The sequence below is a fragment of the Populus euphratica genome, unplaced genomic scaffold, assembly GCF_000495115.2.
Source record: "Populus euphratica unplaced genomic scaffold, PopEup_1.0 scaffold95.1, whole genome shotgun sequence".
Taxonomy (NCBI): Eukaryota; Viridiplantae; Streptophyta; class Magnoliopsida; order Malpighiales; family Salicaceae; genus Populus; species Populus euphratica.
In genome coordinates this window covers 1,470,249-1,487,999 of record NW_011499885.1, presented here as the reverse complement: position 1 = coordinate 1,487,999, position 17,751 = coordinate 1,470,249, and the positions used below count along the sequence as shown (strand labels likewise).

Sequence of the window (17,751 nt, the reverse complement as noted above, 5' to 3'; positions counted from 1 at the left end):
TCCCTCTTTTTGTTCTTTTGTTTTTTTTTCTTCCTATTTATATTTATCAACTATTATTCAATTACCACAATACCTCTTATTCATTTTACTCACTTTTAAGCCTTCAAGGGCTTTGTTGCCTTTTCCTATTTTTTTTTTAATTTTTCAAAACATTACAGTAACTATGCTGGCTCATCTAAACAATTGTTATTATCACTTCAGCAGATAACATTAGGACTGTGGAAGGCATTTTAGGTACAACATTCCTTTGCCTGTCTCATCAAGGGTGAATGAATAATTCCTTGTTCTTCAAGAAGAGGAAGATGGTGTTGTTTTTCTCCTTAATAAGGGCATTGAGAGCATTGGCAATGGCAATGTAGCAATCGTAAAAAATCGTAACCTGTATTGGATGCAACTTTGGCTACAAAATTGGTGGCCATGCTTTCTTGGGTTCTTACATGTATGAAAAACTGATAACTAGTTTGGAAGATTTTGGTTTTTAGTTAATTCAAAAAATATTATTGACTCTTTATTTTAGAGAGTATGAATGTGGTAATATTTTTTAGATAGCTAGTTAAAATGGTTTTTAGCTATTTTAGCTAGGCAATAAAGAGCATACATGCTTGTTAACAAACATAAAAAGGACTGAGAAGTATATATAGCTTTCTAAAACACGATCACCCAGCAGCATGTCAGGACCTCACAATGGGTAATCTATCTTGCCTCTAAGACTGAAATTGAACATTCGTTAGCTGAAGACGGTTTGCTCATGCTGGAAGAATAACTTGCTTCAAAAAGATCCCGTTCCGTGAAAAAACCTGGATGTTTAGGCTGAGGCAGTGCATCATTATTACCTAACATCAAAACTGCACATGACATGTTTGGCCTATCTTCTGGTTTGTCTTGCACGCAAAGTAGAGCTACGTGAATCGAACGCAGCACTTCATATGAATAGCATGTTATAGCTATAGATTCTGCTGCCAGTTCCAAAGGCCTGCCTTCCATAAACAGTCTCCAAGCCTGGTAAACAAACCGAGATATTCAATACAATTTCATTAAAAAATATTTAAAAATTTGGTCTCTAGAAACTCGAGGATCCAAATGATATTGCGTGCCGTTGTCAGGCTGGATGAATTTTCAAACTATCTACAATTTTTTCATGCATTGCAAGTGTCTAAGTGAACCTAACGTTGGCACACAAAAGTTAAGTGAAATGAAGAGTCTAAGTACCATGATTTTAACACTTACATGCCCAAGAAGGTTCATGTGGTGGTCTGGATGACGGAATCCTCTGTTCCTGTTCCCACTCACTATCTCAAGCATCAATACACCAAAGCCAAAGACATCTGATTTTAGTGAGTAGAGCCCAAAATTTGCATACTCAGGGGAAATGTAGCCACTGCTCATATTCGGTTGTAGAATGTTAAGTTGTATTTGTGAGAACGGAAGATAAAATCATATGATGGATGACAAACTTACTAAGTTCCGACCACTTTATTTGTATTGGCTTCAATTTCATTTCCTCCCAAACTTCTAGCCAGGCCAAAGTCTGAAATTTTCGGGTTCAGTTCATAATCCAATAAAATATTGTCGGCTTTAAGATCTCTATGAATTACTCTTAGTCTTGAATCTTGGTGAAGATAAAGGAGTCCTCGAGCAATCCCGTTGATAATGTTGTAGCGCATAGGCCAATCTAGAAGCAATCTGTGTTTTTCATCTGCCAAAATTTCGCCCAAATCTATTTATTGTAGCTCTTATCAGATTCCTAAATGCATATGAAAAACTTGAAGAAATGGTAATGCAAACTTAATACTTGATGAAGTTTCAATTAAAATTACTGATAGAAAAGCCAGCATGCGTGACTATGGAAGTGGAGAAACACTTCCCTCCAGGCTGGTTTCCCAATGGTTGTGAAGGAAGCACAGCAAATGGTTGTTATATTCGGTGCGCCTATGGTTTCCTGTTACTTCGGGTTACTTGTGATTGATCTACAGAACTTATTTTTAGCCATAGAGCTCATAGCATCATTTACTAGGAGTTGGTTTCAGTGCTTGTACACTGACAGCACAAAAGTGCAACAATTGGAAAGAATTTCTAGGGTGTTCCATAATCTGTAGTTTATGACTGGTTATATCTAATAACTATAGAAGTCTACTGATTTTCGGCAGAATTATTGCAGAAGCAAATCTGCAGAGGTCATATCAGCAGAAATGTCAGTGACGTCCCTCAAGTTAAGGGATGTGTTACAAGCTTTAAGCTTTTTAGGTGAAAGCTTTCTAGATAGAATTGACAGTTTAGGGTTTAGAGTCTCGTGAATACAATTGTATGTATTTTTCATTGAGAATTACCTATTATATAAGTAAACTTTACAAGCTAAGAAAAAGGAAAAAATATAACAGAAAATAATAAGTAATATAGGCTAATCTTTAGCTTTTAGAAACAGTTAAGCAACTGTTAGTATATCCCAATAAAAGAAAGAATAAATAAGCAAAGAATCTGCTTGTATTAAATATATATAGGTATTTTCTTTCAAGAATGCTCTACAAATAATATTTTTTATATTGAAGTTATGGCACCAAAGCTGAAATTAATGTATCAGCTAGATAGATTATCTTTTATTAATATCTATTTATTACTAACATCATTATCTTCTTGAAGTTTAGTTAGTTTTTACTTTTTTAGATTTAAACTTTATTTAGGATAAATTATATAGCTCAAAAGAGTTTATATTAGTTATGTTTCTTAATTTTATTGTGTTTGATTTCATCTATAAGTAAAAGCTAAGGGTTGGTGGTAACCTATAAAAAATATTCTACTCTTTGTTCTATGCTGCAAGTTCTCTGTTTTTTTTTTCTTTAGATTATCATCAACTTTCAGTTTTTTATATACCTATTATCAACATTTTCTGCCTATACATATCTTGCAAAATGAGTTCTGTGAGGTTGAAGGAAAATGCATATCAAACTAGCCTTTTCACTTCCCTTCTCTGCTAAAATTTTCATGTTATTTACAGAACTGGCATAGGGTTTTGAGATATTCATACCAAAAATGAAGAAGTCCAAGCTTTTGTTAGGACAAAACTCGTAGATCAAAATCATCTCATCTTCTTCAATGCTGCATCCTAGAAGCTTCACTAGATTCCGATGCTGAAGTTTCACGATATGCTTGACTTCATTTTTGAACTCGTCAAGTCCTTGTCTTGAATTCTTGGAGAGTCTCTTCACAGCTATTTCTCGCCCATCTTTCAATGCTCCCTGCAAATATTCTCTCATAATCATAAGCAAAAGTTTGTCTTGTGAAACCTGTAATACACGGTGCGTACAATGCCGCATACTACTTGCATCTGTCGGAAAATCTAATGTCGGAACACTTTCCAAACAGTCATTATGTATGCTTAGAAAGTATCTGTCCATTGGAAGCCAACAAATTGCTTATTGTTTATAGGTCAGCTATTACCTTGTAAACAGGTCCGAAACCCCCTTCTCCGAGTTTATTGTCAGCAGAAAAGTTATTTGTTGCACAAGCCACTATATCCAAATCAAACAACGGTAAGTCCAGATCCTCTTTCATGTGCTTCTTACGTGAACTTCTTTCCAAAGCACCTGCCATTTGTCAGGCAAGCAAAAATCTTGTGAATAACAAGAAGCAGGGGATCTGATCTATTCTCTGTTATCCTAAAATTTCTTTTAGACATCTATACAAGGAGGTCCTAAAATCGGAAATAAACTAAACTTCCCATCCTAAAATTAGCAGATTGAGCCATGATTAATTAGAAGCTCATGGTGAATAACGTACTGTTTTTTTTCTTCCAAACATACAAGATCAAGGCTAGGCCGAGGAACAGAATTGTTGCGGACAACACTGTGCTTACTATGATCCTTCTCTTCACTTTGGATTTAGTATTCATCTTCGCACCATCACCATAATCTACACCATGGAAGAGAAAAACAAAAAAAAAAAGGAGTTAGAGGACAATGCCTATCGTATGTACTTACTATTTTAGTATGACTGGAAATGTTTCATTACATACCAGGATAATTCTACTCTAAGCAGAGCAAATCAATCTATGATGTATCATCTCAATGATTTTATTATGCTGAAAGCTCTTCTAAGCCAAATGATATTTTGATCCAAATGATATTTTGATCTGTGCTTGCCAAGTTATCATGCTATATACATAGATTAGCACATGCTTAAATGCATACAAAGGAAGTTTCATAGCATCATCTGACAAGATGTTCTGTAAAACTATGATGTATATGATGAAGATTTGCTTTTAATTCATTTGATTTCCCATCTTAGATCTTGCTAGAGTGCAATTGCTATCAACTTTTATAGACTGAGGATAAATTCATACCTAGTTCTGATTCAGCCATCCGTATATAAACATCTATATCGTTTTCATGAAGTATTCTGATATCAATCAGGTCACCGAACCAAAGCAAGCACCCACTTCCTCCATCCCTGATGTCCAAATTTGAATATGCTGAACAGCTGCAGTTCGTTAAGCAAGTGTTTTTGCAGTCCTCCAGGTTCATGCTCGTGTTAAACCATGATGTTTTTGTCTCGGGCAACCTCACTGCGGAGAGCTTTCTAAACCCATCACCTGAACAATTTAGTGGTGTCTTTCTAACACAACCTTTTGACCAATCCATCATGTTCCAGTCTCTTGAAACATTAGGTATAAATCCATTCAAGCAATCACAGATTGGAGAGTTGTTAATATTACAGATACCATTTAAACCACACAGTGCATAACGATCACAATAATCTGTCTTTGGTGCCCCGTATAATAACCAACTTTGTTTCTTCTCAATCCACTTGAAGTTGTGGATATCACCATTTTGACTTTGCACGACCCTCCAATGTGTTGAATTATTAGTTAGATGCTCTCTATAATATACCTCCTCCTCATTGGAAACAAATTCAAATTTGTATATGGGATTCGGTTTTAAAGAAGGCATGCCACTGAACCGCAGACCATTCCACGGCCCAGACCGGTACAGCACTTTAGACTTTTCCATCACTAGTATCTCTGTGTATCCATAAGGAACAAGTTTACATGTAACATTACCTTTAGAAGGATCATCAGGTGACTTCCATGCTGTCAGGTACCAGTCCATGCCTGTTACTTTATTCCGACCTAGCTTCATTTCTGGCAATAGTGTATTACCTGGATGTTGAAAACTTTGCCACAACGTGTTCTCCAGGTTGTTATCGCCTTTCTCTTTGAGAACAAGGTTTCCCGAGTCCAAAAGCCGTGCAACAGGATTCCTGACAGGTGTTGATGTACTGGAAGACCAGACTACACTCCCGCTCCGATTGAGAAGGACAAGAATTCCTTCGTCCGTAAGCCGTAGAACTCCTGATAAATCATTGAGTGGAATCTCTGTGTTGGCAACCCAAACTACTGTCTGCACAGATATTTTTCCGTACCATATCCCCAAGTATCGGTTTCTTGATTTTCCTGGGCTGAAAAATCCTAATACATAGGTTCCTTCAGCAGAAGTTATGGTATCTCCATCTCTAATGTACTGAGCGGTGTTTATGGTGTCAATACCTGTGGCTGTTTCTAGAACAAGCAATATTGAGGAGCCAAAAAGAAGTATAGGTATGTAAGCCATAGCTGAACTCGTGATTTTTCTGTAGCTCACTTAACAGCTTCCTTAGATGTGAAAGTATTCGGCAACACAATCAGCCTGCAAGAGGGGCAGTAATATATTTATTTTATTCTATTTCTGTACAGTTGACAACATATAAAAAAATAATTACTTTAATTTTTAATAATAAATAATTATTTCACCTTTAATAAATAGAAATTACTGTGAATTTCACTTTTCTCTTGTGAATTTTCATCACTTTTCTCTCACTGTCATCAAAACTGACCTCCATCCATTGAATGATGAATAACAGAGTTGAAATATTAAGTGATTATTTGGAAATGTGGCATGGTGTTAGAAATATGGTTGACATGTGTTTTTTTTATAATTTTAAATTTTAAAAGATATTTTTAAATAGCTGAACTCGTGATTTTTCTGTAGCTCTCTTAACAGCTTGCTTAGATGTGAAAGTATTCGGTATTTAACACAACACAATCAGCCTGCAAGAGGGGCAGTAATATATTTATTTTATTCTATTTCTGTACAGTTGACAACATATAAAAAAATAATTACTTTAATTTTTAATAATAAATAATTATTTCACCTTTAATAAATAGAAATTACTGTGAATTTCACTTTTCTCTTGTGAATTTTCATCACTTTTCTCTCACTGTCATCAAAACTGACCTCCATCCATTGAATGATGAATAACAGAGTTGAAATATTAAGTGATTATTTGGAAATGTGGCATGGTGTTAGAAATATGGTTGACATGTGTTTTTTTTATAATTTTAAATTTTAAAAGATATTTTTAATTTTTTTAAATATAGATATTAAAAATAATTTTTTAAAAATAAAAAAAATATTATTTTAATATATTTTTAAATAAAAATACATTTTAAACTACCATAAATATTCCAATACCAAAGAGACCCTAAATCATAAGCTTGAAAAAAATGAGGGTGATAGTTTCAAAGTCAAAAGTTTTGAAACAACATTTTAAAAGTATTGAAATAACATTTATGTAAACTTCCACCGAAATTTTATTTTTTTCATTATTGTACGTTTAGATGAATTTACATACATCTTAATTAATTTTATAAATTTTAAAATTAATAAATATATAAGTTTTTAGTTACTCTGAAATTTATAAAATTTAAACTGGTAATTTGTAAATTTAAAATTTAATTAGTTGAATTAAACTTTTAAAAAATTAAAAAAATTTCACATGAATTTTCAATTTGACAGGTGATTGAGAGGAATATTTTAGTATTTTTAAAATATTTAAAAAATATTTTTATATTTTTATATTGTTTTGATGTTAAAAAATAATAATTAACGTATTCTATCGTTAGTGGGCAGCGGCTTCTCATTCTCAATTTTCTTAGCACAACTGGTTTAATGCTACAGTCCAGTAGTGGACTCGAATCCTGACCACAGCTTTATTGTTGTCAAGAACCAATATGGAAACACATTGCCGTGCACCGTTGAATAGTCTAACCATCTTCACCATTCCACGCTGCCTAAAAACTAAGAACTTGCCTCGTCCCTCTGTTTACTTTTCGTAGTTTCTTCTCTGCTTCTATTGGTAAAGAACGAAGGAAGTCAAATTAAATTATATTTCAAAACTATTGTAATGATAATTTAGTAAGATTTTATTATATTAATTGTATATCACACAATCTTTTAAATATATATATATATATATAACTAGACATGTGACATATATTTTTATTTTTTATAAAAAAGATTGTATATATAGGGTTTTTCAATGTATTTCTATAGTTTAGAAAATCTAATTTTAAATAAAAAAATTTATACATATATATAATTAAATTTAAAAAACTATGTAAATAAATAAATAAATGATAATTTAAAATAAAATTTAAAAAATAAAAAAATATTTTATCAAAACGAGCCTGGCTCATTTTGTCATGGTCTATGCGTTGGTCTCCAAATTGAGCCTTTAAATTTTTTTTATTTGCAATTAAGATGGATAATATTATCCTCCGCCTCATATTTTAAAAAACAAATTTGTCTATATTTTGGTATAAAAATAAAAGAAAAAAGAAAGAAGAAAAATTAATTTAAATTTAAATTTAAAAAATAAAAAAAAAACCATAAAATAATAATTATTTAAAAAACAATCAAGAATTGTTTAACTTAACAAGTTAGACTAGCTTGCCTTGCTCATTTTTTCATGGCTAATGCATATCTATGCATATCCTTGTAGGCACATTTAATTGGGCTCTTAGTTTTTTTTAAAAAAAATTAAATTTACTTAAATCCCACTTATTATAGTGATTAAAAAATTGAGGTTCATATATGGTTAACTAAATAATTGTTTCTTAATCTATTTTAATTCAAAATACCTATAAAACATAATAAAAATTATGATAAATCTATATATAATTTTAAAAAATTTAAAGACCCGACTCCAAAATTAAAATCAATCCAAACTTAGTGTCGTATTCAAATGAAATTTAAAAATAAAAAACTTTTAATATAAACTCTGAATAAAATCATTTAAAATAAATATTATTTATTTCAATAATATAAATTAATTTCAACAATTTTTCTTTCCACTCCACCAGAATCTCACAACCTCTCTTTCCATTCTCAGCCAGGAAAATTCTACGACTTGCATGACCCGTAGCAAGTAAACTGTTAAATAATTGTTTTAAAAAATCTTTGTCTTCAAGTATGTTATATCAACTTTTAACTTTTAATTGTAAAAAAAAAAAAACACTTTTAACTTTTAATAATAACTAGTCATTTTCAGCTGTTATGTGAGTGGTTCATGTATTTGTTTTCTTTCACTGCAGAAAATTATACATCTTTCTTTAAATATGAAAAACTATTTTTTTTAAATGACATTTCAAAACTATCTAATGATAATTTAGTAAGATTTTATTATATTAATTATATAACACACAATCTTATATATATATATATATATGTTCATTTCAATACAACTTTTAATTATAACTAGTTATGTAATTTGCGTTCTAGCAGGATATATATTTCAATTTTTTATAAAAAAAATTATATATATTATGTTTTTCAATGTATTTCTATAATTTAGAAAATCTAAGTTTAAATAAAAAAAATTATGTATATTACAATTAAATAAATTAAAAACTATGTCTGTAAATAAAAAAATAAATAAAAATTATATTTAAAAATAAAATTCAAAAAATATTTTGTCATAATTTATGCGGGCCTGATTTATTTTGTCCAGGATCTATATTTTTATTTTTTTGTTTGTAACTGTGTTATCCATTCGAAATTGTTTAAAAAACAAAATTTGCTCAGATTCTGGTTAAAAAATAAAATAAAGGATACTAATTTAAATATAAATTAAAAAAGTTTAAAGAAAAAATCATAAAAAAATCATTAATTAAAAATAATAACAATAATAATAATTAAAAAAAAACGAAATGCTACTGGTTTAACGTGTTTTGTCCGGGTCCATGCACGACGGGTTGAACTCTTAGTTTTTTTTAAAAAAAAAAAAAAAGAAAAGAAAAGAAAAGGTTAGATTTGCCTGGATTCCGGGCAAGAAGTCTAATCATCTTCAGAATTCCATACTCTGTGAAATTGTTTAAAAAATAAAATTTGCTCAGATTCTGGTAAAAAAATAAAATAAAAGATACTAATTTAAATATAAATTTAAAAAATTTAGAGAACAAATAATAAAAAAATCATTAATTTAAAATAATAACAATAATAATAATTAAAAAAAAAACGAAATGCTACTGGTTTAACGTGTTTTGTCCGGGTCCATGCACGGGCTACCTTAGCAAGCACGACGGGTTGAACCCTTAGTTTTTTTATAAAATGAAAAGAAAAGAAAAGAAAAGGTTAGATTTGCCTGGATTCCGGGCAAGAAGTCTAATCATCTTCAGAATTCCATACTGCCTAAAAACTAAGAACTTGTTACGTCCCACTGTTTACTTTTTGTAGTTTCTTCTCTACATCCATTGGTACAGATTAAATGATATTTTATCATTTTCATTTTAATTAACTCTATTAGACTGGGAGTTAACTACGATTAGAATCTTGTTCTTTGTTATTGGCCAGCCATGCAATGCTATCGTCATTCAAACTTTGATAACCTTGCCGATGAATGTAATGATTTGAGAACTTCAACTATATATATATATTTCAACTTCATGCCTAACGGTGAAAAAGACTTGTCATGCACTCCCACTGCATTTAGATTCAAGTCATGACATGTACGTCTGTTATCCTCGCAGTGTCTTACATGTCTACTGGGTTTGCAAGGTATTCAATAGATCGTGGGGATTAGTCGTGGTACGCGCAAGCTGGCCCGGATATCCCACGTAAATCAAAAAAAAAATGTGACTTGCATTGTACTCTATTATAACTTAAATATTTTTACTTTTTATAAAACTATTACATATGCAAGTTTTTTCAATGTATTTTTATAGTTTAAAAAATTTAATTTCAAATAAAAAATTTTATGTAAACATATAATCAAGTAAATAAAAAACTATACATGCGAATAAATAAAAGTCATTAATGATACTTAAAATAAAATTTGAAAAATTAAGAGACAAATATAAATCAATAAATAATCTTGAAATACGAGATATTTACTTGGTTTTGTGTGTTAAATTTTTTATTAAAATAATTTTTATTTAAGAAAATAATAATAGAAATAGAGATACAAATTAAATTAATTGAACAAATAAAAGGAAAAAAAAAACATCATACTAGGCTACATATATTAGAAGTATTATCTGAAAATAATTTTTTTATTATAAAAAATAAACTTCATCCATATAAAAGATAAAAATAAATTATATATGAATCATTAAAACTCTTCAAATTTAATTGTATAACTTTAAAAAATAATCATAATTTAAAAGAGACTTTCCAAACAAAATAAAAAAGAGAAGGGGTACTAATTTAAATATAAATAAAAAATAAAAAAATAATTTTTTTTTTAAAGAAGCGTAGATTAGGCGTAGATAGGCCTGTCAATCCAGGCGAGCTTGTCTGCCCGCCTTTTTTTGTCAAGGCCCGTGCACGGGCAGGCCCACGTGAGTGAGTTTTTTTTTTAGCTGAAGCTAATGAGTCATCCACCCAATTTGTTTTGAAGAAAACAATTAAGATGACGTGTTGTCTGATTTACCATGATTTTGGGCACTGTGGTGCCCAAAAAATTAGGGTTTATGTTTTGTTACTCAAAAATCTATTTTTGAACCTCTTGTTTACTCATAACACCTATCAAACATTGTATAACATTGATAAATCTATTCATGGCCTAAAAAAACCACCTTAAAAACTAAAATCAATTAGAATTCAAAAATCAACCTAAGTTTAGATTTGTTTTTTCATTAACTTTAAAGGTAAAAAAAATTATCTAATATGAACTCCCTTTATCAAATGGAATAATATGACATAAATATCATTCGTTTCAGTGGCCTAAAATGATGTTAATGATATGTTTTTTTCTCTATTGTAGGAATCTGATGACCTCTGTATTTCCTCTCTCAACTATGAACTAAAAATAATAAAAATAAACTTTTATATTAAAATTGAACTAGAAGAATGTTAAGGTACTGAAATTGTATACTTTGTGTGATTTTTAAAGTTCAATAACCAAAGTATGTCTTTTGAGCCATTTATGGAATGCCATGTATGTTTGACACCTTTTTTTATTTTGATTATTCTTTTTTTAATTTCATCTTTTTCATAAAAAATCTAAATCAATAGGTCTTTAATCAGGATTAAATCACCCAAAAATATTTAAGAATCAAATTGAAAAAATATAAAATTTTACACAACTCATTCAATAATATATAAAAGGAATATAAAGTGTAGTGCCTTGCATAATAAAAAATCCCCATCTTTTAGAATAATACTTAATAAGTGGCATAGAATGACATCATCCATTTTACTATATTGTAAATATAGTTCAACATTTTAGCCTCTAGTTTTATATTATAATACAATGAAAAGAAAAATTGAGGTAATATAATATGAACACATGTATGATGATTCAATGAGTTGTTTTTTATTTTCATATATTGCTTTAATTTACAAATACAAATTTGAAAAATTAATTTCATTGTTCACATTATATAAAAAAATGTTATATTTCTATGATAATTCGATTAGAAATTGTATAATGCTTATCAATTTTACAAAAAAAATATTTTTTAAATATTCTTAAAAAGTATCAATGATCTTATTTGATAATAAAGTAAATATTTAATAAGAATGTGATAATCAGATAAAAAAAAAAATAAAGCTCAATTATAAGATAGTAGATCAAATGTTGAATGATGAATTGAAAAAAATTAAAAACAGACAAAAAAAACCTAACTCTAATTAGCATGCAATTCATGGCTCGCTTGTGAGGACATGATAACCTGATACAAAATATATTGAATAAAAAAATAGAAGTCAACTCTCAACCAAATAAAATAATAAAAGGAAAATTTGAAAAAAATCAATAAAAAAAGTAAAAAAAAAATCAACTCGACTAACCCATGACTTGGGATATGAGATTAGGATAACCATATATAAATAAAAGTGACAAAACTCACTGAGTTGAAGGCCTAATAATCTAATGTCAAATGATGAATTTGACTAAAAAAAATCAATTTGAAAAAGAAAAAAAAAAGAAAAAAGTAAAACTAGGTTAATCTTCAGAATTTGTTATCAAGACTATGAAATTGAGTAACACTATAAAAGAAAAATCTAAAAAAAACCAAAAAAAAGTTCTCAATCATCCAAAATTTAAAAACAAAATAAATAACAATAAAAAAAAAACCAAATTTAGTATAAAAATTAAATGATATAAAACAATAAGTGATGAAATTGAAAAACAAAATAAATCAATAAAATGATTAAAAAAATAGCAATCAATGGAATAAGGATCAATTCTATTATAAAAATTCATTGAAATAAAATAAAAGATATATAATTGAAAAATAAAATAAATCAAGAAAATAATATAAGAAATAACGATCAAAAGAATAAAGACCAGATATTGTAAATGAAAAAAATTAAAGGATAAAATTGAAAAATAATTTTAATTTTATAAATATTTTCAAATAAAATAAATAATAAAAAAATGAATTAAATCTGAAAAAAAATAATTTGAGAGATTACTTTGAAAAATTAAAGGGTTTGAGATGAAAATCAAAAAGAAAAAAGAAAAGGAAAAAAAGGCTACCAATACAAAATTAATGGTATATCGACTACATGCACCACCTAATCATGTAGAGGATATTAAGAAGATTTCAACATCATCCTGAAAGCCAGTGTTTAGCTACTTGGTGATGTTGTCTGTGCTATCTAAAAGGGACAATAACAACTTATATGCTAACGCAAGCATCAACTATTTATTTTAATAATATTTATAACAAAATAATTATAGTGAAAAGATAAAAAAGGCACTTGAAAGTAAGTTTAATAATTTTTATTTTTAAAATTAATTTAGTTGTTTAATTATTTTGGAAAATATGAAAAGACCAAGAAGTTCTTATATACTGGGCTAATTATATATATATTTTTTTTAACTTTTTAAGAGTCATTGATTTTTTTACTTTACTAAAAAGTGAAAAAAATTATTTAACCTTGATTAATTTAAAAATGATGAATGAACTAAAAAAACCCATAAATTTACACTTTTTTTACATGGAGGAAAAAAAAAGTAATTACATTATAGAAATCCAGAGTCTTGGCTTAGAGTAAAGCACTGAGCCTTAGTTTTTTTTTTTTAATTATGAAATCAAGTTTACTGAAATAGAAAGATTTGGAAGGGAGAAAATACCTAAACCTAATTAATGCAAATTGAGACTTGCCCAAAGATTTATTCAGTGCAAATAGCTGGTCGGTTTGTCTTCGTTGAACAAGGAACCTGTGCGCGGGACGGTCACCATGCTTAAGCAGGCTTTTTCTCCATTTTTCAGTCTATACACGACGATTGGAACTATGTTTATGCTGTTGGGAGCCATTTAGCACTGTCCCAATTGCAGTGGCCGTAGTAGGCTCGGTTCATTTGGGAATCTTTCGGAGAAAATTACGAGATCCAGTTCACCAAGCACTCGGGCTCCAGTTGTTAAATGGTTGTTTCACTTGGGCCATTTTCTTCGCCACACAGACACACACACACACACACACATCCCTATTCTGTCTGCAACTGTGCGACAAAGGTCCTCAACAAGTGAATACCAGGAGATCATTATGCTTCTCTCCTCATGGGAACAAGGCAGGCAACAAAAGGCATGGCTACTATATATGCCCAACATGGTGCCCTTCGCTTCTTCACATACCATGTGTTCCTTTTATTATTGGGAAAAACATACTAAAATACAGAAGCCTTTTGTCAACTTACTTCTACTATCATGCCTATACCTAGTAGTAGTGTTTCTTACCTCGTCTCCTTAAACTACACAAAGCTTAGTGTAGTGGAAGACATTCCTGGAAATGCGCAACTGAGTACGCTTACCATGACAAGATTATCAGACTGTCATTCCCTGAAATAGATTTATAACGGTACTACGACAAACATACTGAGGACTTGGAAGTCGCTATAGCTTCTAGAAATAACGGATCAAGACCTTCATGACCACACAAAACAGCAGCACCAAAAGCAATTTATCTTGCCTCTATCATCGAAATCGAGCATTCATTAGACGAATATGGTTTGCTCTGGCTTGAATTTGATGTATAAGCTGCTTCAATCAAATCCCTTTCAGTGTAAAAACCAGGTTGTTTAGGCCGAGGCAAGGCATCTTCATTACCCAACATCAAAACCACATATGACATGGTTGGCCTGTCTTCTGGATTTTCTTGCACGCATAATAAACCCACGTGAATCAAACGGAGCGCTTCAGATAAATTGCAAGTTTCAACTATTGATTCCAAAACCAGTTCCAAAGGCCTGCCTTCAGTAAACAGCTTCCAAGCCTGATACAATGAAACCATGTTGTTAGAATGAGATCGGTATTTAAGATTATGAAATGATGCAGTTTTTTCACTTACGTGCCCCAGAAGGTTGAGGTTGTGGTCAGGATGACAGAATCCTCGATTCCTGTTCCCACTCAATATCTCTAGCACCAGCACTCCAAAGCTGAAGACGTCGGATTTTGGCGAGTAGAGTCCATCAATTGCATATTCAGGGGATATATAGCCACTGGAAGTATCCATAATTAAGATGTTAGGTCGATGTTGCTGTCAGTTGGAGTGAACAAAATAAGTATCTGGAAACACTTACTATGTTCCAACCACTTTATTTGTATTGGCTTCGGTTTCATTTCCTCCAAGACTTCTAGCCAGGCCAAAGTCTGAGATTTTTGGGTTCATTTCGTAATCCAATAAAACATTGCTTGCTTTTAGATCTCTATGAATTACTCTTAGTCTTGAATCTTGGTGAAGATAAAGGAGTCCACGAGCAATCCCGTTGATGATGTTGTAGCGCTCAGGCCAATCTAGTTTCAAGCTGTGTGTTTCATCTGCCCAATTTTTTGCCCAAGTCAGCTCTTTCTGGTTCTCATCAGATACATGAAGTTTATGAAAGAACAAGAATAAAGGTAATGATAATTAACGTTTTGTAAATTTCTGCGTTTTTTTAGAGAGATCCTAACCGAAAATAAAGAAATTCAAGCTTTTGTTAGGCAGGAACTCGTAGATCAACATATACTCATCGCCTTCAATGCAGCAACCTAGAAGCTTCACCAGATTCCGGTGCTGAAGTTTCACAATGTATTTGACTTCATTTTTGAACTCATCAAGTCCTTGTCTTGAATTCTTAGAGAGCCTCTTCACAGCTATTTCTTGTCCATCTTTCAAAGTCCCCTGTAAATAACCACTCAATACCAAAAGCAAATAGATCATTGCCCAGTGAAAGAACACTTTGTAATGGTCATTGTTTTAGCTACATGGTTCCAGGAGTTGTATCATGAAATTGCTTGAATGTTTAATGATTAGTACCTTATAAACTGGTCCGAAACCCCCTTCTCCAAGCTTGTTGTCAACTGAAAAGTTATTGGTAGCAAGAGTCAAGGTATCCAAATAGAACAACGGTAAATCAAGATCTTCTCCTGGATTGTTAATTGAACTTCTCTTAACAATACCTGTGACTTGTCCTGCAAGCAGAACTGCTATGATTAAATAGGAAACAGTGAATCTTTATTTTCTTGTAACACAAATTTCTGAGACACCAAATTAAATGAGATCTTTAACAATTCGTGGCTGTACCTTACATTACTAAAGTCAAATTGGAATACACTAAACTACCTATCCGACGTGCTGAAAATTTCATGATCTTAAGGACTTACCCTTTTTCTGCTGCTTCTTTTTCCAAATATACCAGAACAAGGCTAGGAAAAGGAATAGAATCCCTGTAGACAACGCAGTGCTTACTATGATCCTCTTCTTCACATTGGATTTAGCATTAATCTTCACAGCGCCACCATTATCTATACCAAGGCAGAGTAAAAGTAAGTTAAAAGAAAAAATAGGAAATGCCATTATTACAGGCAGCAAACTTTCACCAGCTTATGGTGACGCTGAAAATGAAGTTTAAATTCTCGTTCTCTAGCATTTTATCTCCTATCTTTGTTAGATTTACATACCTAGTTCTGAAGCTGCCATCCTTACATAAATGTCTGGCTTATTGTCAACGAAAATTCTGATATCAATCAGGTCACCAAACCAGAGCAAACACCCACTTCCTCCATTCCTGATGTCTAAATTTGAAAATGCTGTACAACTGCAGTTCTTCAAGCATGTGTTCCTGCATTCCTCGAGGTTCATACTCTTGTTAAACCATGATGTTTTAGTCTCAGGCAACTTCACACCTGAGAGCTGTCGAAACCCATCTCCAGAACAATTTAGTGGAGTCCTTCTAAGGCAACCGCTTGACCAGTCCATCATCTCCCATTCGCTTTGAGCATTCGGTACAAATCCGTTCAAACAAGTGCACACTGGTGAGCTGTCAATACTACAGATACCATTTGCACCACATAGGGCATAACGTTCACAATTATCAGTATTCACTGTAAGATAAATTATCCAGCTTTGTGTCCGAGAAATCTAGGCAAAGCGCTGGATATCGCCATTTTGAGTTACCACGAGCCTTGTAAGCATTGAGCTATTAAGAACATGATATCGGTAGAATATCTCCTTCTCATTATAAACAAATTCAAATGTGTACATGGGATTTGGTTTCAATTGAGGCGTACCACTGAATCGCAGGCCGTTCCACGGTCCTGACCGATGCCTCACAATTGAATTCTCCATCACAAGTATCTCCGGATATCCATAAGGAACAAGGATTTCTGAGACGTTACCTCTCGAAGGATCATCCGTTGACTTCCATGAAGTAATGTACCAGTCCATGCCCGTTATTCTATTCCGTCCTAGCTTCATTTCTGGCAACAATGTATCACTGAGATGTTCAAAACTCTGCCATGAGAGATTTTCTGGGTTATGATCACCCTTCTCTTTCACAACAAGGTTTCCTGAATCCAAAAGCTGTGCAACTGCGTTCCTTGCTGGTGTTGACGTTTTTGAAGACCAAATTACACTCCCTCTACGATTGAGAAGGACAAGAATTCCTTCGTCTGTGAGCCGTAAAACACCCGATGAATCGTTAAGTGGAGCCTCTGTGTTGGCAACCCAAACAGCTGTCAGGACAGATATTTTGCCATACCATATCCCCAAGAACCGGTTTTTGGAATTTCCCGGGCTGAAAAACCCTAACACATAGTTTCCACCAGATGAAGTTATGGTATCGCCATCTCTAATGGACTGAGTTGTGTTTATGGTGTCAATAGCTGTGGCTGTTTGTATAATCAGCAATAAAGAGGAGCAAAAGAGAAGTATGGGAATGTAATACATTGGTACTCTCATTATTTTTCTGCAGCTCACTTCCTAATCTTAAAGTGGCTGGCCTAGTTGCAACAAGCTGCATATTTAAGATCGCAATTGGTTTGACTGGAGAGCAATGTCCTACTGTTGAGGTAAACGCTAGTTGGATTGATTTGTTGACTACAATGACTTGGAAATTTGATAGTGAAGAGAGAATTCTACGAATTAGTATCGTGATTTGCTGTTGTGCCGAGGACTTTTGGACTTTTAAGCACTAAAAATCTACCATGCTGCATCGTATCTGTCTAATTAAATC

General features: G+C 31.6%; 1 protein-coding gene and 1 pseudogene across 1 annotated transcript; both read right to left on the bottom strand.

The window, feature by feature from the left end:
• Positions 1-510: 510 nt before the first annotated feature.
• Positions 511-5,603, bottom strand: LOC105130251 (G-type lectin S-receptor-like serine/threonine-protein kinase At4g27290). Its single transcript, XM_011032655.1, has 7 exons — positions 4,592-5,603; positions 4,337-4,465; positions 3,436-3,581; positions 3,023-3,233; positions 1,459-1,696; positions 1,228-1,378; positions 511-999 (listed from the first exon to the last, which is right to left on the bottom strand). The coding sequence occupies exons 1-7, from the start codon at positions 5,601-5,603 to the stop codon at positions 694-696; spliced, it is 2,193 nt and encodes a 730-aa protein (XP_011030957.1). The 3' UTR covers positions 511-693.
• An 8,257-nt stretch (positions 5,604-13,860) lies between these two features.
• LOC105130220 (G-type lectin S-receptor-like serine/threonine-protein kinase At4g27290) lies at positions 13,861-17,536 on the bottom strand (annotated as a pseudogene).
• Positions 17,537-17,751: the final 215 nt, after the last annotated feature.

Coding starts and splice junctions, on each gene's coding strand:
- LOC105130251 (XM_011032655.1), bottom strand. CDS start 5,603: ATGGCTTACATACCTATACTTCTTTTTGGCTCCTCAATATTGCTTGTT. Junction 3,582..4,336: donor GATGGCTGAATCAGAACTAG/GTATGAATTTAT, acceptor GACAAATGGCAG/GTGCTTTGGAAAGAAGTTCA. Junction 1,000..1,227: donor ACATGAACCTTCTTGGGCAT/GTAAGTGTTAAA, acceptor TTTGTTTACCAG/GCTTGGAGACTGTTTATGGA.